At 47.1% G+C, this 20,088-nt stretch overlaps 1 protein-coding gene across 2 annotated transcripts; it reads right to left on the bottom strand.

Moving 5' to 3' along the window:
* Nucleotides 1–1,123: 1,123 nt before the first annotated feature.
* KLHL21 (kelch like family member 21) lies at nt 1,124–20,028 on the bottom strand. 2 transcript variants are annotated; one of them, XM_006262076.4, is made up of 5 exons: nt 19,783–20,028; nt 13,343–14,345; nt 10,818–11,223; nt 5,036–5,108; nt 1,124–4,335 (listed from the first exon to the last, which is right to left on the bottom strand). In XM_006262076.4, exons 2-5 carry the CDS (start codon nt 14,337–14,339, stop codon nt 4,042–4,044), a joined length of 1,770 nt encoding a protein of 589 aa, XP_006262138.1. In that variant the 5' UTR covers nt 14,340–14,345; nt 19,783–20,028; the 3' UTR covers nt 1,124–4,041. The 2 variants fall into 2 exon arrangements, with proteins under 2 accessions (XP_006262138.1, XP_059572501.1); XM_059716518.1 differs by having other exon boundaries at nt 19,788–19,958.
* Between the last annotated feature and the right edge of the window lie 60 nt (nt 20,029–20,088).

Genomic DNA, 20,088 nt, shown 5'->3' on the forward strand with positions numbered 1-20,088 from the left:
CTGCTATGACTTCCTAGGTCCTTTTCAGAGTTATTGCACAGCACATCTCATTACGAGACCACGGCCAACTTTCCATGCTACAAAATGTGTAAGATGGCATTTGGTCCTATTGAAATGAACTGAGGGTTCACCAAATAGCTGCCTCCCCACCTTCTTTACCACTCTACCAATCTTTGTCCTCTGCAGTATGTTAGTGGTGATAGAAAGTGATGGGACATCCTGCTCCTTGTAGAATCCACTGGAAGGAAACACCCATGCTCTGTGGCGAAAGGAAAGGTTTCCACTTGCTCTACACTGCAAACTACAGTGCCTATGAACACATGGCTGAAGTGATATTGGTGCTGAATGGGTCAAGTGCTGTTAAAGCATTCACATGTAAAATAATAGAAGATTCACCTAAGAGCTAGATGTGCATCAACCATAAAACACTTTAAAGGGGAATTCAGAATTGCTACAACTAGAGTCATTTTTTTCTGTCAATAACAATAATAATGAGCTGCTGATACAAGAGGTAAGTGTACTGTGACCACCTCCTTTTACCCTTCTCTTATCAGGACTGCTTGAAGTTTTGCTATAGCTATTTAGAAATAGCTGATTAGATTCCAGAATGGGGGAGAGGTACAGGACCTATGCTAAACAAATCCATCCCACAATTATTTCTTAAGCAATAACTTGGCAACATCTTGGGCATACTAATCCTCACAAACTTCCCCCTCTTTTTAGAAAATGTAAGCAAGATACTCAACTGACTTGAAGTAGGCCTGCAATACAAACAATATCTGCAGTGCTACTAGTTCTCAGCCTGTTACCTGAGCCATGGAAAGTCAGTTTGGCATGAAGAGTTCATCAGTGATAAGACAGGAAAGGATCTGCCTAAGCGAAGCAAAGAGGATTTGTTATAATAATAATAATTTTGTATTCTTATAAGCAATAAATGAACACCAGCAACAGAACCTTTGTCTGTTGGTTCCCAGACTAGTGCAGTAGGACAACTCTTTACTGTCTGCCCTTTATTCGCTGTCTTGAAAGTGACCATTTAGTCAAAAAGTACGCCTCTGACCAGCTGTGGGTCATGTAGCATCAGAGGCAAACTAAACAGGTTCATAGTCAGTGAAAACTGAAAAAAAATACTGAACTGCTTTATTTAGCTTGATTGTTTCAAGTTTAAAAAGAAACTACGAGGATAAAAATACAAAATCTGTCAATGTAAAATGCCTTTGCTTCAAAGGATGGCATTTAAATTGTACTTATTTTGGACACAATGCATTTACAAAAAATAAATACAAATCCATATAGTTATTTAGCTGGTTCTGAGCTTCAAGACACAAAGTCCAGCAGTAAGCACTACAGTATGACATATTATACATATTAAGAATTTGGCATAAATACCTGACCATTCTACTATGCAAGTCAAATTATAGGCAGCAATAGTTCCACACTTAGATGGACTTTAATAGAGGTCTTTAACTGTCACTAGATTGGCCACCAAGTTACTATTTCTCTCCCTACCACCCCAGCTGCATGTGCTCTGTAGAAGAGAACCTGTGTTTAACTTGGCTCTTGCCCACCCTGTGGTGCGGAGTAACAGAGAGCACATCCATCTCTCCCCAGTTACCAGAAAAAGTGACATACTGAAATCCTGGTTATGGTATCAAAATGCTCCAGTGACTAGCATTCTCTCACATGTCAGGCAGGACAGCTAGTTCACTTTTCCTTAGCTGGGGCATTGGCAAGAGTTGCTAGTATTACCCTGTACAGCTCTTATTACTACAGGTAGAAGTGCCCACCTGACAATCTCACTCTCAGCCCTCAGGCTGGCACTCAGGGCACGAAGCCCAATGCAGGCACAGAAACTGAAATATGAAATAGAAGTTAATGCCTAATGCATTTATCAAATGCTTTTTAATATCTGTGCTCCATGCCGAGGGTGAGCCAGATTAAACTTTGCCCTCATGTAACTAGTCTATTACCCTGTCTCAAACTTTAAGGCACTGGCAAGAACACATCAGAATTTAAGAGTGGCCCAACCTGTGTATCATGGACATGTGGAACACTCTTTAAGTACATAGTGAAGTCATTGTTGCGTACCAAACCGATATTTGAAAAAAACACTGTGTTTTTTGTGAACTTGTATCTTCCAACTGAAGAAGCCAAAAGCTTTGTGACTGAACATCTGGGTTCATGGCCTGTTCTTAAAATTTCAGTTCATAAAGTCTTTAGTGATGAAATCCATAGCTACAATCTCACCTACTGCTCCACTTCTTCATTCCCACTGATGCTCAACTGGGCCACATTGTCTTTTGAACTGAAAGTTGTTTTAGAGGAGCACCATCTGAGATGTTCCACCAGGTATGAAGCAGGGAGTTTCTCTTCTAATGAAACTTGCTTGTTTGGGTCAAATATAGGAAATAAAATGAAGCTTGTTATATTACAAACTTAAGTTGAAAAGCAGAACTTGCAAAGGCAACACAGCACCCTACACAGAATTCATTTTGATGGTGGATACTCTTATAAGGCCCCCAGCTAGCACTTATCAACTGCTCAAATGCCAGCAGCTATGGCAGTGATGAAACTGCAAAAAAAATCTCCCAGGCTTTTTAACACACACAGATTCCAGCTTTTAAATCATCATTTACCTCAGCAGTTCTTTATTATATTGTTTATCTACATATCCAATTCTATGTAATACATTGCCAAATGCTCAGAATTATGGTAGGGTCCCCAGGAAGCTCTTCTATATTTTCTACCTATCACCTTTTAAGTCCTCCTCTCCAAGAATAAGATTCTGATCTATCACCTTAAAGTGGCTAAGTCATGAGAACATGTCCTCTGCCTCTAACAGTATTCATGGCCCAAGTGTTCAGTCCAGCACAAGTGCTTAGGGCTTGATAAGAAAGAGTCAAGTTAGTCTTTAGAGCTCACTTAGCATTAACAAATAGCAAATAACCCCACTTTGACACAAGAACATGCTGCAGAGACTTCTCTGCCAAGCTCAGCTGCAAGCTAAAGTTTGATACAAACAGCAGCTTTATCGCGGTGTGGATGCAAAAAAAGAGGTTCTTTGCTAAAGGACTGACATGTACTACCAGTCCCAAAGTGACCTGCCAGCCTGCCTCAGAGAGGAAAATGTGAATCTTTTCTAAAGAAATAGAGCTGTCCTCCTAGGAAGGGGCAGGAAATGTGCAAGCATTTTAAAGCAACAAACATATCTGCAGGACGGAACAGTGTCGTGGGGTTTTTAAAGTCAATTACACATACACTGAAGGTTGGGGGAGGGAATGTGACATCCCACCAATTCAAACCTGCATGAGCTTTTCACACCACTGCCACATGGTATGTTCTGAGTGAAAGCCTGAACAGTGATGAAAGGCTATGGTGGTGCAGTATATTTAGGGCTAGATAGTTAATCCTCATGTTTTCTTGTATGTGGAAAGGAACTTCTCTCAAACCACACCAGCAAGAGGGTCCATCCTCTTCCAGAACACTGAGGAGAGACAGGCACAGAACAGACCATGCTAGACCCATTCTTCCAACAGGAGGGGCCTGGGGCATTAAGGGACTTTGGTCCTGTCTGTCTTCTGTGTCTACTTCCAGAGAACAAACTAAGAAGAAAGGAATCTGGTGGCAAATGTGAAGTGTCAAATGGAAAGATGCTGACTGCAGGATCCTTGTGAAAGGTGTCTAATCACAAGCTGTTATGCAACCCTGAAAGAGTGACTATGGTGCTTAAATTACAAGTGATATTTAAAATACCTGTTTTCTTCAGAGCTTGCCTCAGAGCTGGTTCATGGGTTACACTGAACCTTCTCACTTTGCAGAAAAGGGCTGAGGGACACTGCACCCAAAGAGGCCTCTAACTTTCTGCAATCTATGTTTCTACAGCAGTATTTTAATCTCTGAGGATTTTCACTCCTTCTCTATTTGCAATTATGAATCGATGTTTCAGTCTCCAAGCATCAACTGGCTTCTGCCCCGTCTCAAAATGACACTGGTTATCTGTAATGAATGCACTTCAAGCCACAGGCACGAGAGGTTCTACAGTTAACGTAATTCATTCAGATTCTGATTCTGAAGATGCTGGTGCTGCCTGTTCAGGTTAATGGTGTTATCCAGAGTGATGCCATCATCTTCTTGGGTAGTTTCTGGCATGAACTGTCGAAATATACTGACACTGCCATGCCAGAAGGTGGGTTCAGGAAGCCGGCCCACTATACTCCACGTTCGAATTTCTGGATCATAAGCTTCCAACACATATGAAAGTTCAAACGTGTTATCGTAGCCACCAGAGACGTAGAGCTTCCCACCAAGCACAGCCACACTACCTCCAACATGAACCTAGAATTAGAAAGAGAAGAGTTTTGCCCATTTTGATAGACAGCCTAGGATCTAATCTGGCCAACAGTCTTAATTTGACTTCTCTGTTGGCCTGGCAACTGCTGAAATCACAGTGGTAATAGACACTAGTAGGTGATTTAGACCCACTAAACTCTGACCTTGGAGAGCCTGACCCACAGGTTTCTAAGCCTCACTTATAATCAGGGAACTTGGTTTTCTCTGATAAAAAAAAATCCCCTATTTTTGGATTATATATATTTAATCCAAAAATAGGGTTTTTGGTTTTGTTTTTTAAATCAGAGAAAACCAGGATCCCTGCTTATAATTGTGCTGGCAGCATATCACAGCAAAACTGACTGGGGTCAAGCTTGGCTGGAAGCCAAACAGCATTAACTTCCACTAGGGAAACTATGGTTCAAGAATCATGAGACAAAGCAAAAACTGTTTCACCACTGTGCAGCACTATCTTGGGTTGGCTAAGTAGCTCCATTTGCTATCTGAACTGCAAATGCTCTGAAGCAGACTTTTTCTAGCTTTGGTATAGCATGGAATATATCATTACCATTCAATGAATTTCCTTTGTGCCTCGTGGAATATACATAGTCATTCCTTGCCTTGAGAAGTTCATAAACCAAATCAAGGACATTATTTTCAACCATTACCAATAGTTTTTACAATGAACTCCTTGTTAGTGTACTACCTGAAGCATGGGAGGTATTTTGTCCCATTCATTCTTCACTGGATTATAAACATCCACTTCAGCAGAATCATCTCTGGGGAAGTAAAAAAGGAAACCAGTAGTCAGAAATCTAAAACCTTCTCCACTTCAACAAGCACCTGATAAAACAGGGGTGGGCAATTATTTGGGCTCAAGGGCCACTTGAGGAGCTTTGATTAGCTGTTGCAGGCTGGGTCAGCACCCCTCCCCCAGCAACTCACCAAAACTCCCTATGGGGCTGTGGGCAGGTGGGGAGCAGTGTTCAGGAGCAGGAGGGGTAAGCAAGACTGAGCTCATGGGGCCAGGTCACAGGATGGTGACAGCTCTCGGGGGGGCAGGGGGGAAATATGGGGGGTGTAGGAAGGGCATGTGCGTGGGAAGAGGGCTGCCCAGATGCTAGGTCCCAGGGGCCTGCCATGGGTGAGGGGAGGGAGCTTCCTTTTACATAAGCAGGGTCAAGATCAGGTGCAGAAGCTGCCACTGGATACGGGTTGAGTAGAGCAGCACCTGGCCGGTTACAGTCACACCAGGAACAGCTGTGTGTGCTGGCCGGGGCCAGGCTGCAGGTGCCAGCAGGAGCCCGGTACAGGCTACCCCAGCACGAGCAGGTGGGGCTTGGCCCCATGTGGAATTCCACGAGGGTAGCCATGGGCCAGATCCAGTCAGCTAGTGGGCTGGATCCAGCCAGGGGTCATATTTTGCCAACCCCTGTGATAAATCCATCTCAACCAGTCTGAAATGGTACATTTAATTTTTTGCTTCCAGAGTTGCATTCACAAATCCACATGCAAGTTGAGCAAATGCCACCTGCAGGGGGATGTGGGGTTTGATGTACACCTTAGCTCCAAGCATCTGTTTTTTGTATGGCAGCATCAGGGCCAGCCCAGGAAAAAAATAGGCAGAGACCGGGGCCAAGTGAAAAAGGGCTGGCAATGACCTCTATGCTACGTCTAGGCTACTTTGTTATACTAAGTCTCCTCCAGACTCCGTACTAAAGAAGTGGTACAAAGAGCCTGGAGACCATTTTCCTGCTTCTCCCAATTCAAAGCTACATGCTCTTTTATATGTATTTTGTCATTTGATGTTTAAAAGGTTACCCATCTAAACCAGCCAGTTGCATGTTGAGAGCAGGAATCAAGAGACAAACAGAAGCCCCTGGATCTGAGTGTGGGACAACAGCAGGCTGCTGCTGCAGGCTGGGGCTGGCAGCACCACTAGGCTCTCCCCGGAGCTCAGTGGGCAGGTTGGGGGGGGGCTATGGCAAATTTTGGGATGGCAGCAGCCCCCCTCCCAGTACTGCCATCACTTGCATGGAGCACCAGGAAGAGCCCAGTGGTGCCACTGGCTCCAGCCTGTAGCGGCAGCCTGCTGTTGTCCCGTGCACAGATCTGGGAGCCTGCGCCTGCCTCCACCCCCAGGAAGAGCCTGGCACAGCCCCCCAGCCTGCAGCCCTCCTGGGGGATGCATAGCAGCAACAGCTGCACTCTCCCATCCCACGGCCCCGCCCCCCACACCCACTCACAGTTCCTGCCACCTTGCTGCCTGCTGCAGCCCAAGGCCTCCGCTTCTTCCCACTCACCCCACTCCCTGCAAGAGCAGCTGATGCTAACTGCCTGCAGCCGCTGGGCTGTACTGTGCCCCAAACCTATGCAGAAACCTTCCCTTCCTGCCCTAATGCTACCATGATCTGACAGCAAAGACATTTATGGAGGAAGATAATCACTAGATTTTTGTGAGCACACATCACCCTATTTAGCTCTCACTTCTGGAGTCCCCAAGATTCTAAACTAAGGAGCTGTACCAGAGGTTCTCTGCCACTCCCCACTTACCCCAGCTGCTGCAGCAGACCCGGGGAGCAGCTGACACCACCCGCCTGCACCATGGCACAGTGCAGCCCAGGGGCTGGGGCGAGTGAAGAGAAACGGAGCCCTAATCAGATAAGAGTGAATTTACTGTACATCTAAGGAATTTTGGGTAGAAAAAGGGTGATAGCATAAAAACGAATTTGCATATATGGAATCTGCATAAATTGAGGGAAACCTGTAAGAGAACCTGTAAGAAGTTTCAGCATGCTTGGTTTTTCACAGTCCAATCAGAAACATGTTTGTAAACATCTATTCATGTTCATAATCTGTACTTGCTTCCTGAAGATCTTCATTTTACAATATAGCAAGTGCCTAAGACTCTTGTAGGAATCCAACTGTGTCCTGGGGTGATTCAAACGCTCTTCACCATAAGTTACCACTAGAAGTATCCCTGCTGGGTTGGAACTTCAACCAGTATGAAGTTAAGATGGAGTGAGGGAAATAAAGGAAGGACAAGAGGCCTGTAATAGAAGAACTAGCAACAGCAGTATAATCCCACAAGGCTTCTTTGACTCATTCCAGGCATGAGGCAGACTTGTGACAGCAACAGGTGAGGGGTGTTTGTGACACAAATGTGCTTTGCTGACACAAGGATATGCAAAGAACAAGGTCAGGGCAAAAAGCTAACCCAAGAAAGTCGTAATAAGGTAAAAGCTGACAGGCAAAAAGATAATTAAGCAAAAGGTTATGGATATTTTTTTAACCCACTGATTAGTTTCAGCTTCCATTTTTAAATGACTCATTTTCAAGATCTAAATTATTCTGCATTTGATGAAAACCTGTTAGCAGAATTCCATTTAAATGATGTAGCCATCTCTCATGGCATAATTCTACTTTTGGCTATAAAATCCTTAAATAAGGGTTAACATAACAAATGACAGCAGAAAAAAAGAGTTTAAGATGGACATTACTAAGACATGTCGTCCCCCTCCACCCCTCTCTTCAAGATATTAAGTCTTTCTGAGCAGGCATGTGCTCTGGTGGTGACAGAGATGACGACTGGTTGCTTAGCCAATCCAAGTGATGGGAACAGATGTGAATGCAATAAGTTGAAATAAACAAGACAACCCTGCAAGAATCCCATAGCAACACCATCCTTGATGGACATTTGTTCAACTACCATCACGTCTGTGAAACAGCCTTGAGATCATACAACAAAACTCACATTTTTGCCCTGCAGTTATTTTTGGACAGTACTGATTAAGATTTGTCAATGGCATATAAGATACATATACAGAAACCTTCCCTTCCTGCCCTAATGTTGCCCTGATCTGACAGCAAAGGCATGTATGAAGGAAGGAAGATGCTCACAAAAATCTAATGATTACACAACACCCTATTTAGCTCTCACTTCTGGAGTCCCCAAGATTTTAAACTAAGCATACTGGACCTCAACTCTTCTTTTAAATAGATGAAATTGTGAGAGAAGAAAAGGCACACATTGCAATATAGCTTTTCAAAGAGGGACACTGCTGTCAAGCCATCTCTACCAAGAAGCACTTTTGCTGCCTCTAAGATTCAGTATATTAAAAAGCAGTTTGGGAGACAAATACTTCCAAGAATGAAAGAGAAAACAGACATGGCTGGAAGAATCTAACATGCGATTCCAGATACTATCTTGAGTAAGGACAGGACATTCTTTCCCATCTCAAGAGTTTCTAATAAGGAAGTAACTGAAGCCCCCCCCCGCTTTGCCATGAAACTATTTATAGTTGTGACTAGTGTCACTAAAGCTGGTCATAAATCAGTCACTTAAAAATAACTAGAAAAGAAGTTAACATCTTGAATAACTGTCCCCTTCTTTATCCTGTGAATACAAACCTACAGTTCTGTGACTGCCCATGTAAATACATGAGGTAAACAGACTATTTACAGCACAAGGAAACCAGGTGGTTTGGGGGAGCAGGGGCAATTCTGTCCTTCGCTGGATCAGGTAATTTTCTTATCAACCCTTGCAGATACACCCAGAGAGAGTCAACTACTCTCTCTTCAAAATTCTGACCCTTGAGCTAACAGCAAGTTGAAAACAACAAGTCCAATTGGCTCAGCAAGCATAACAGTGGAGTAATTTGATGATGAAAACTTTAATATTTTTAGCTTTCAGCTAACACTGTAAAAGCAATAACTGTGAACAGGTGCTTGGCGCAAAGATGTTAGGATGATCAAGAACAAACCCCAACACAGCACATAAATGCTATAGCTACAACTTGCTGCTATAAGCAAGCCCCAGAGGCAATAAGAACAACTTCTAGAGGCTATTTCTAAGATACGTTTGCTCATATCATCTAACATCCTGCCTTTGCATACGCTTCAGAGATTACAAGCCTTTCAGTTATTTTTAATTAAGGAATAACTTAAGTATTTTAACTATTAGGGCAACTCTAGACAGTAAGTAAATGCTGATTTTAATGGATGCTTAAAATAGTAAGCAAGTTGTTTTATTTCATGTTCTCTTATTTCTGATCATATAGACTACCCAGCTGTCCCACCTACTATTTTCCTGGGCTTACTTCTGAGAGTGTGTGTGGTGTGCATGAACATGCATCATAATGACAAGCACTAAACAAAAACAAAACTGAAGAATCCATTTTAAAAAAAAGTGTAATTGATTTCAACCAGATCTGTAACCTGGAACCCATTTTCCAACTGGTGGATTTTAGACCCTTGTACACTATATTAATGTCCGTCTTTGAGGTTAAATTGCAAGAGCTATGAGTTATGCACTAGCTTTGTTAGGACACAGAATAGTTACTGGAAGAAAAGTCAAGTCAGTAGTCTTTATTAGAAGCACATGGATACAGTGGTCCCATATCATATCAGTACCGACATAAGGAAAATTGATGTAATTGGCAATCAGCTTTTTTTGGCTGATGTGGCCAATAATGTCACTAATAAATGCCCCGTGCATGCAAATAGTGCAGCACACAGGTGGCCAGGAGCAGCCCCACAGCTTGGAGAGTAGCATCCGACTGGTAAGTGTTGTGGGAGAAGGGGCAGATCAGATCGAGGCCCTGTGGTGAGGAAGGGAGCAGGACTGGGGCAGGGGCAGGCGCTGTACAGCCAGGTCAGGGCATGGGACAAAGCTGTGAGCAGCACGTTTGTGATGCGCACAGCGGTGGATTGGCTTCCACTGCTACGCACACCACAGGAGGGCATGGGGGTGTGTGCCCCTGGATCTGTGTGTGGCGCAAGGGCAAGCTGCCACTGGGGGTTGGAGTGGCACCAGGTTCTTCCCAGCATGGGAGCTGGGCTAGGGCTGTGCTCAGGGCAGGCAGCAATGGTGCTGGGAAGTGGGTAACAGGAGAGGCTACAGCCACCCCAAAATTCACTGTAGCCCCCCGTATTCTCCCTCCCAGCAGCACTGCCAGTCACCCCAAGAACAGCCTAACCCTGCCCCCAACCAGGAAGAACCTGGCACTGGCCCCAGCGCGCAGCAGCAGCCCGCCCTCACCCTGCACACAGATCCAGGGGGCACCCTCCCTGTCCTCCCCCATGTCCTCCCAGTGTGTGTGTAGCAGTGGAAGCCACCCCCCTCCCTCCCTGCACACCCCACCCCCCAGACAAACCACTGCTCCATTCTGCACCCTGCCCGAGCTGGGCAACACCCAGCCCCACTCCCTCCCTCACTGTGGGGGCCTCGATTTGCCCCCCTCCCTTTCCATCCCCCCTTGCCCCACAACAGACTTACCAGCTGGACGCTGGTCTCCAAGCTGCTGGGCCACATGCTGGCAATCGGATCGGTATTGACCGACATGGCTCGTTAAAATTGGCTATCGGTATCAGCCCAAAAAATCTTTATCAGTGCACCCCTAGTCTTTATTTCTAAACACAGCTAGGCATGGCACTGACATTTTCTTCAATAAAGCGGTTTATCTCAAGGGGAAAAAGACATCACTTACCTTATAAAATACATGAGCCCATTAAGAGTTACAGTTTTTGGTGCAAATGACCATGGAGGCAGTTGTCCACAATTCACTAGAGACCAAAGGTCAGTTTCGGGGTCATAGCACTGCATAATCATTGATTCTTTGCCTGCTAGAGAGCCGATGGCAAAAAGCTTGCCACGACAAGAAGTGGTGGAGCAGTTGTCCATTGGGTACATCATGGGCTGCAAAGCCTCCCAGGCATCTATGGAGTGGTCATAACGTTCCGTGCTGTCTGAGGCTATCACATACAACAGTCCATCCAGGACTGTCGAGCTGTGGTATTCTCTTGCTTTCAACATTGGAGAAACTTCTGTCCACTCATTCACACTGGAGTTGTATCTCCAGACACAGTCATACAGTCTTGACCCATCTGATCCTCCTACAGAAGAGAGCACATTTCAGGATAAATATTTCACAAGGCATTAACTGTCTGGGAAGGAAACAGAGAAGAGGGGTTGTTCCAAAACAGATCTATTTATGTAGTTAAAAAAATTACTATTTTGAAGAGTGTAACTAAGTTGGAGGCTTTCCCCCCATATCTGCCTTATTACTCAATTTTTTTGGCACAGTAGGGGAAGAGGGGGAAAAACATGGTCATTACCTCATGACAATTTTAAAGCTAACCGTGCCACCTAATCTTAAATTTGCTTGAAAATTTCCAAGGAGCAAAACTTGGTATCCAACCTCCAGCAACCAAAGAACAATCCAAGACATATGACTTCACTTAATTACTGCTTCTAATATAAACATTCTCTTTAAGCTTTCTTTTAGCATCCCCTGTTCTCTGAGCAATGGGAAACTGAAATTAACACACAATCTGAGCATCTTCAATGACAACAGACCCTGCCTGCAAGTACAGGACTCTTGACAGAAATTGGCAATCTCAGGATTGGATTGGTGGCAGAAGGCTGAGTATCAAGGATTCCAGGCCAATCCCTCTTAAGCTGCTCTTTTAAAACTATGAGCAGAGATTTAACACAGTTGCATCAGAAAAAAAACAGGCATTTCAGTTCAACATTGCACTCCTGCCATCATCATTAAATCGTAGCCAGGCTTTTTGTTAGCCATTTACATATGGCCTGTTTGCTCACTTAAAACCTCTGATGGTATAAGTTTATTAAAAAAGGCACCCCAACATAATTATAATGATAAATGTTTTCAATCTAGATGCAGTTATATCAGTAAAAAGGTGCCTTATATTAGTATAAATTATTCTGGTTCAGGAACTGAAATAGGGTATAACAATATATGGGTGGATATATCCACTGCATCCACCCTAGGTAGTGGCAGGTGTTGCCATTTTCATTAAATTGGTATCATTCAAGCATAATTTGTTAGCACAAACCACTTTTACTTAAGATAACCACATTTTAGGTTGTTTAATGTATATTAAAAAAAGACTCATTGTCCCCCTGACAAATCAGGAAATAAACTAAAAATAGCACTTTGGCTCTTGTTTTTCAGCACCCTGACACACAGCTGTGCCCAGCTCAGTGGTTCGCAATGCTCTTGAGGGCTCAAGCATAGGAAGACTGTCTGGTAAGCTGCTGGCCCAAGCATGCAGGGTTTGTATGCTGTACAGCTTGTGCTGTAAGCCCAGCTATTTACATGTCTCTAGGTTCAGCCTCAGCCTCCTCACAGCAGGAATTCTACAACCTTCTGAAAGTGAACTCTGCCCTGCAGTCTTAAGCCAGGAGTTGGAAAAGTTACCCTAGTGCAGAGCCTGTGACAACCAACTACATACTCAGCAGTATTAGTCATTACAAATTAGTTTCCAGTCTGAGATCAGCTACTAAATTCATCTCTAAACAAGCATAATTGCAGGAGGGGGAGTCCCCATTTCAAAACAGAGACCCACAGTCAGACCATAATACATCTACAAAGAATGAGATGCGTCCTGCTGCCAAATGTCATGGCTGCAGGAAAGTCCCAAATTATTCCATGACAATTTCAAACCTTTTCTGCTTCTGTCAATGTAGAGCTCTTGCTAACAGGGCAAACTACGCCCCGGGCAAACTGCCTCTTTACTTCTGTCCATGTTTAAGTCTTCCGAAATGCAGGCCCAAACCCCACTAGCACCATGTTCAGAAGCTCTAATTCTTCACCCTGCCCAGCCAAGCTGCGCAGCAACAGGCCCTGCCTGCTTGCCTCCCTGCCCAGCTGCAGCCTTCAGATCCATCTGTAATCCTGAACTATCAGTCCGTAGGGGTGGCAGCAACCAAGGGTGAGCAGAGAAACCCCATTCAGTGTTGCCCCCTCCCCTCACTGCTGCGGAGCAGCCCCATACAGAGCCCTTTCACCCTGCCTGGACACCAGAGCTGGGATGCATCTTCACTGCAAAAGATGCACTGCTGCCTGCCCAGGGGCCAAGGAGTCTCTCCTCCCTCCACCCCGACAACCAGGAGCTCAGGCTTCCCTGCCCTGGGACCACCAGCATAGCCAGGGCGAAAGCACACGAAGTTCCGCACGTCTCCAGGCGCCCCTACCCTTGCCCTTACCGGTCACGTAGATGTCATTGCCCAGCGCTGCGATACTGTAACCACCGCCCAGGTGCTCGGGGAAATCGGCCAGGTAGCGCCAGTGCCCCGTACGTGGGTTGTAGCAGTCAACCGTGACCAGCTCGTCGCAGTCGCGGTCGCAGCCGCCGATGACCACGAGGATCTCCGCCAGGCCGGTGGAGGGGCGCGGTCGCATGCGGGCGCAAGGCCCGCGGTCATGCCGGTCGTAGCGGGCGGCCTGGAAGTCGCGGGCCTCACGCAGCAGGCGCAGGCAGGGCGGGCAGCGCGCCACCAGCGGCTCGCCCTCCACGTGGGCCAGCAGGTAGAAGCGGCGCACGAAGGGCAGGCGCACGTGGGCCAGCAGCTGCGGCAGCAGAGGCGCGCGGGCGGCCGGGTCGGCGCGCACCCAGCGCAGCGCCAGCTGGAAGGCGGCCTCCTCCTTGGGCACGCACAGCTCGTCGTCCCGCAGGTAGGACACGAACCGCGCCAGCGGCAGCCGCTCCAGCTGCGCGCTCAGCTCGCCCACGTGGCGCAGCACGAAGCGGTGCGCGGCGGCCGCCAGCGCGGGGCAGGAGAAGGCTTCGGCGAAGTCCTGCATGTCCAGCGCGTTGGCCGGCTCCAGCTGCCGCGCCAGCCAGGCGCTGCACGCCTCCTTCACGGCCGGGAACTGCAGCAGGTCGGCGGCGCGCAGCAGGCGCTCCGCGATGTCGGGGCCCAGGCGGCCCACGCGGCCCGTGTAGGCGAAGTCGAGCAGCAGCGCCAGGCACTCGGGCTCCACGCCGTGCAGCAGCACGCGCTCGGCCCGCGCCTCGCGCAGCGCCCCGCCAAACATGGCGCGGAAGTAGCCCGAGGCGGCGGCCAGCACGGCCCGGTGCGCGCCGAACTCCTGCCCGCCCGCCACCACCGTCACGTCCAGCAGGCTCCGCTCCGCGCGCAGCGCGCTCAGCCCCCGCAGCAGCGCCACGGCGTGGGCCGGCTCCGCGCCGCTCGCCTCCATCGCGCCCTGCGGGGACACAAGGCACCGGCGTTAGAGGCGCGCGGCACCCGCGCCTCAGCTCCCGCCGCGCCTGGCCGCGGGTCCGCAGCTGCAGCCTGGCCGGGAGCGCTCGGCCCCGAGCTCGGAGCCCGCCCCGGGGCTGGGCGCTGGGGGCGGGGCTGCCGGGCGAGGGCCGCGCCAGCACCTCCTGCTCACAGCCGCACTCCCCTCCCCGGCGCGCCCGCAGCCTAGGGCTAGTCACCGACTTACGGTCATCTCCCCCTCCGTTGGCCAGGGGAGACACGGAATACCAGCGCAGAATTTAATGGGGGAGGGAGGGAGGGAGAGAGAGAGAGAGACTCTTGGGAACTCCCAAAACAGTTTTTCACAAACCAAGCATTTCACTTGACAAAACGGCCAAGCAGCAAAACCGAAGCTCTAATGTTTTGAAAGGTGTTCAAAACATTAGAAAACCTCTCTCAAAATCACTGCAGACTGTAAGCACAGCAGCAGTCTGTTGAAATCCTTCCGAGTTTGGGGCATTTGAACAAACTAAGAGCTCTGGGTTTTCTTGCTCCAGTAACAGGAAGCCCGCCCACCATTATTCAGCAAATTTTGTATGGAAAGCGCACATGCCAGAAGTCAGTTCAATTCAGGCAGGAATCCTCACAAACTAAGTTAATCTTACTTCATCCCTTTTGGACTGTGCCTTCAAGATCTCTGGCTGTTCAGCCTAGAGCAGGGATTTTTGCCTGTTTAGTTGTAAGTTTACACAGAAAATCATTAGTTTAGGAAATACTGTGGAAAAAAATAAGCAGTGGTGTACCTGTCATGCTATTCACACTGCTAATGGCAGCCACCTAAATTCTCCACCATATTCAATCTCCAAGAGGGGTGTTTTCAGAGAACTAATATACACAATTAAACCTGTACAACCCTGATGGTCACTCCTTTGTTCCTCCAAACACCTGCTGCAGTAAGTGTAGCCAGCAGCTGATTCATACCAGACTCCTCCAGAAAGACTGATTTTATATAGGACACACACTACAAACATCTTTTATTCACCATGTTCAATGTCTGTTTAAAGCAAAAAAATCCAGCCTAAAAACCATGAACACAGACACAGAATCAGCTTCTTGTTCCCTAATGGAAATCTACATTAAGACACTGCCAATACCTTAACATGTAGTGAAATTAAGTACCTTATTGCAGAATGTTATGTAATAATGAACCAAATAGCTGGAAGTTTGTGCAAGCACATTAATACAGAATATATAAAATATCAAACAAGTGTAATATTCAGAATATAATATCAAAATGTGTTTAGTTTATTCTTTTCTAGATTTAAGTTGGTGTATAGTAACTGTATGTGCTACCCCCACTAGCATACTATGCTATGGTCCCACAGGAAGAATCAAGTTATGGGATAATGAGATGGCTCAGTTGTCCTGTAACTTGATTCCTGCTGTGGGTCCCTCCTGTGGGAATTCTGAGCTAAGAGACCCCCTGTGGGACCCCATAACTTGAATCAAGTTATGGGATAATGAGATGGCTCAATTGTCTTTTCAGATCATTGCTGCTGAATTTGGAGATGGCAAGTGAGGAAAAATGAATAAGCTAAAGTCTTTAAAACACTCTTCCTGTACTGTAGAGACTCAACAAGTGGAACTTCATAATGTGCTAGCCTTCTCCTTCCAGGGCTTTTCTAAACGTATGCAGTGCAATAAATATTTCTGGATAAAGGCTTCCCATATGATTCTCCAGTTTTAAATATATTATTTATAGAGTACAAAAAATATGATTCTTTTGAACTAGAAGTATGTTAAATTCAGTTTGTTGTTGAAGAACTGAAATACAGCAAAAGCATACCAGATAATATAAACAGGCAGGAAAGCAAAGCACGTTTCTACAAATATTAAACCGTGAATTTTTGTAAGTTTTGTACCATGCTTCATTATGAACAATATAGTAGGATTGAGATCTTGTCCCCCTTCATTAAGAATTCATAATCTAAACAGAAAAGATGGAACAGAAGAATAACACAAACATAAGAACACGCTACTTCATTCCCAAGTGTCATGTTGGTTCCACAATACTTCAGGGGAGAAAAGGGGAAGTTATTGGAAGGGAATACATCAGAGAAATGGAGGCGGGGACTCTAAAGAAAAAGTGGAGGTAACTGACAAGAGAAAAGGACTGGAGAAAGGAGGGGGACTCAATGGGAAGATGAACTAAGCCTCAAGTGAAGAGACACTGAGGTACAGGGAGCTGTGCAGCCGATTAGCCATGGGGAAACATTTTCTGAACAAGCTGGGACTCAGGTATTTGGGGCTCTTGAAACTGAGGTCTCTGCCATGTCCACACTGTCAAGTGGCTAAAGCATCATGGGCATTTCTTGTCTGTGTTTAATATTTTTTAATATAATGAGTAAACAATTAAAGAAAAAGAAAGCCACCTTGCTTTTAGGCAGGAGTTGTCAAGCACTCAGAAAGAGTTCACAGCTGTAGCATGTGAAGAGATGGCAGCTGATAGTGATAGTCTGTCATGAAAACAGCTCCTATTTGACACAGGCTTGGTCTCAAATTAGAAACAGATTACACCTATTCTGGAAAAGTCTAATGACAGAATTGAAAATACAACTGTGTAGAGCTGACAAACTAGAACAAGGAAAATGAATAACACTTGCTAATGATTAAATGGGAAGAACGTTCTGAAAAAGCCCAAAGTACTTAAAAAACACACCAGTGAGTGCAAGCCTCTCACAACATTACCCAAAAGAGATATACTATCAATTACTCTCAAAGAACCTGCACTCTTTCTTCTAAGAGCAGCAACATGGCTGAACAACCTCATTTGGAAAAAGAGCAATGTCAAAGAGGAAAGGCTATTTATTGTTCAGTAGCGTTCCTGTAACCATATAACACCCCGTATTGAGTAACTTCATTTTCCCATGAACGTGGAACTGATTTATGCCTTCCTATGCTCATTCTTATTTCACTTTATCACCTTAAGAAAATACACAGATCAAAGGAAGATACCATCTGAACCACCATGATCTAGCAACAAGTAGATCCTAGGTCCAGAGCTGTCTATAACTGCACACACATGATCAGTAAATGATGCAGACACACAGAGTGCTAAAGCACTTGTGGGGTCTGCTGGAACACAGGAGTTTTGCTATGTCTGCACTTTGCCCAAATCCAGTTCCACAAGAACTGTTGCCTTCCTCCCATCCCATAATGGGCAGAGGGAAATTCAGTATCCACAGCTGAAATGATCATTCACCTTTCTGCAGATAATGCCAACATAGGAACAAGGAAATGATGCTTAGTTTTTATCCTGTCATCATTGGACACAATTACTGAAAATGAGCTCCTTTTTTGCCAGCCAGCACGGAGATACTAAATGTGAACTGCTCAATTAATTTTTTTTTAACAAAGAGTACATATGAGGTTTCTGTTTAGAATTCTGTCTGTTCTAAATCCAGCTCCAGATACAACTGTAAGAAAAGCTGTCAGCAACAATGAACCTGAGCTCAGGGGTTGGCATCCCTTGGCATGCATGCCAGAATGTGGCATGTGAAGGCATTATGTTTGGTATGCGTGCCTCTGGGCCCATGGAGCCCCAGCCTGGCTCACTGCAGGCGGTGAGTGTATGCATGCCTTTGGGGGATGGGGATGGAGGTGGGGGGTGGGGAAGGGGCCAGGGCTGCATTGCCACAATAAGAATCGGACACCTTACAACTCCCCCCCCCCTCCCCCCCGGTGTGCATAAACCTGGTACTGGCAACAAGCTGGGTTGGGGATGCAGTTGCTTGCAACCTCCTGCCTGCTATGGGGCTGCTCACACCAGGCAGCAGGGAGGCTGCCAGCAGCTGCACAGGGGTCCATAGAGTCTCACAGAGCCCCAGCCTGGCTCATTGCCCATGGCAGGTGCATGTGCATCTCAGGGGTGGCGGCAGGGAAGGGGCCAAGGCTGTACTGCCACAACAAGAATCAGACCTCTCACAGCTCTACCGCTGTCCACCCCTGGCACTCCAACTTCTTACAAGTCAAGGTTGCAGTGTTTTTGGCACTCTGCCCAAAAAGGTCGCCAATCCCTGCCTTAGCTGGGCCTTGCACATAATATTGGATTTAAGACGGTTATAGCACATAATTGACCAAAAGCAGTCAAACAGAATCTCTCATTCTCTGCCCACTATGGCTTGGTGCAGTACTTACAGGGCTACAGCCTGGGCATGTATCTGTAAAAAACAAGAAGCAAAATCCTGCATTTCTTTAAAAAGGGGGGGGCTTTGTCATTCCTCAGAAGGAATAAGCTTCCTTTTACATAAATACTTCCATATTTTACTTCCAAATTAAGATGTTCTTTGAAAGTACCCTGATACAGTAGTGCATTCTTTACCAATGTCTGTACACTGATTATTGTTCAAGACTCAGGATGCACACACTGCCTCCGTTCGTTCTTTGACAAATTCAAATGTTACTTACTAGAGTCTTGGCACACAATACCCATATCAGGTAAGGCAAATAAATACACAAATATACAGAAAACACAGTTACAAGGCAATACCATTCCTTGCCAGTGCTAATACATCTATTAACCACAGCACTCCCAGCTTTAAATGAGTGATGACATATTACTTCTATAACACAATATGTGGCAAGAAAGCTACACTGGCCCAGAAATGCAAGCTACAATCATGTAAGCTGAGAGCTCAGAATTCATGTAATTTGAATGATGCATGCCATGTGATTCAGTCAGTGCCTTCCCATCATCAAACATAATTTCAGCACTACACTAATGTGATTCATCTCCTATGCAAAATAAAACTGCATGTAAACGTTTTGAGGGATGCTGCCAAAGTTGCAGAAACTAAACTTAGATCTATTGACTGTGAGCTGAAATCAAGCACATGTTTCTGACACATGCCTCTTCTCTACCCTCTCCTTTTTCTGAATAGGCAATGGCTTCAGGTACACCTTTCTCCGCACGTGGAGCAGCTCTGCCACTTCAAGGCACAGAGGATATGACTACCGAGAAAGGGTGAAGAAGATGAAGCCAGACCGTTTGGAAAACAGCTTCCCAATCCGCGGGTTCCTCGTCAGCCCCGCTGCCCCATCTTACACCTCTTCGTTCTTTATTAGGACAGTCATCCCGGGCGGGGCAGGCAAGCGCGATGCTCGCGGGCCGCGCAGCCCGGGACAGTGGGTGCCATGGCCCCGCCCGCGCACGGCTCAGGGCTGTGCCGTGCTCCAGGCCCCAGCTCGGCTTCGTGGCCCGCGGCCGGGCTCGCTGCCGGGGCTCGGTCGCGTGACGCGCTGGACAAGGGCCGCGGGCCCGGGCGCACCGAGGAGCCTGCGTGGGGATGGGGCGGCCCCGGCCTCCCCGTGAAACCCGCAGACCAGCCCCTGCCCCTCTGCAAGGAGCGCGAGCCGCGCCCAGGAGGCCGCTCCGAGCCCACCTCACCGCTCGCCGCCGCCTCGCACCCCTCGGCCGGCCGCTCTGTGGCGCGCGGGCCCCGCCGGGAGCCGTCGTTCTCCACGGACTGCGCCTCCCGGCAGCCGCCGCGCGCAAGGACCACAGCTCCCGGCAGCCGCCGCGCGCCCGCCGAGCTCCGCGGGGCCGCTCGCGGCTGGACTACAGCTCCCGGCAGCCCCCGCGCGCCCGCACGGCACCGCCCCGCCCCTCTGCTCGCCGCTCCTCCCGCCGGTACCGTGCGGTTCCAGGGTGGCGGCTCTGCCGGGCGGCGCTGGACCCGGCTCGTTGG

Source organism: Alligator mississippiensis, chromosome 13, assembly GCF_030867095.1.
Source record: "Alligator mississippiensis isolate rAllMis1 chromosome 13, rAllMis1, whole genome shotgun sequence".
Classification (NCBI taxonomy): domain Eukaryota; kingdom Metazoa; phylum Chordata; order Crocodylia; family Alligatoridae; genus Alligator; species Alligator mississippiensis.

Bases quoted from the DNA above. Each gene is read 5' to 3' on its own strand.
- KLHL21 (XM_006262076.4), bottom strand. From the start codon at position 14,339: ATGGAGGCGAGCGGCGCGGAGCCGGCCCACGCCGTGGCGCTGCTGCGG. The intron at 11,224-13,342 runs GTAAGGGCAAGG...TCTCTTCTGTAG, and splicing joins CAATGACATCTACGTGACCG to GAGGATCAGATGGGTCAAGA. The intron at 5,109-10,817 runs GTAAGTGATGTC...TTACTTCCCCAG, and splicing joins GGGCTCATGTATTTTATAAG to AGATGATTCTGCTGAAGTGG.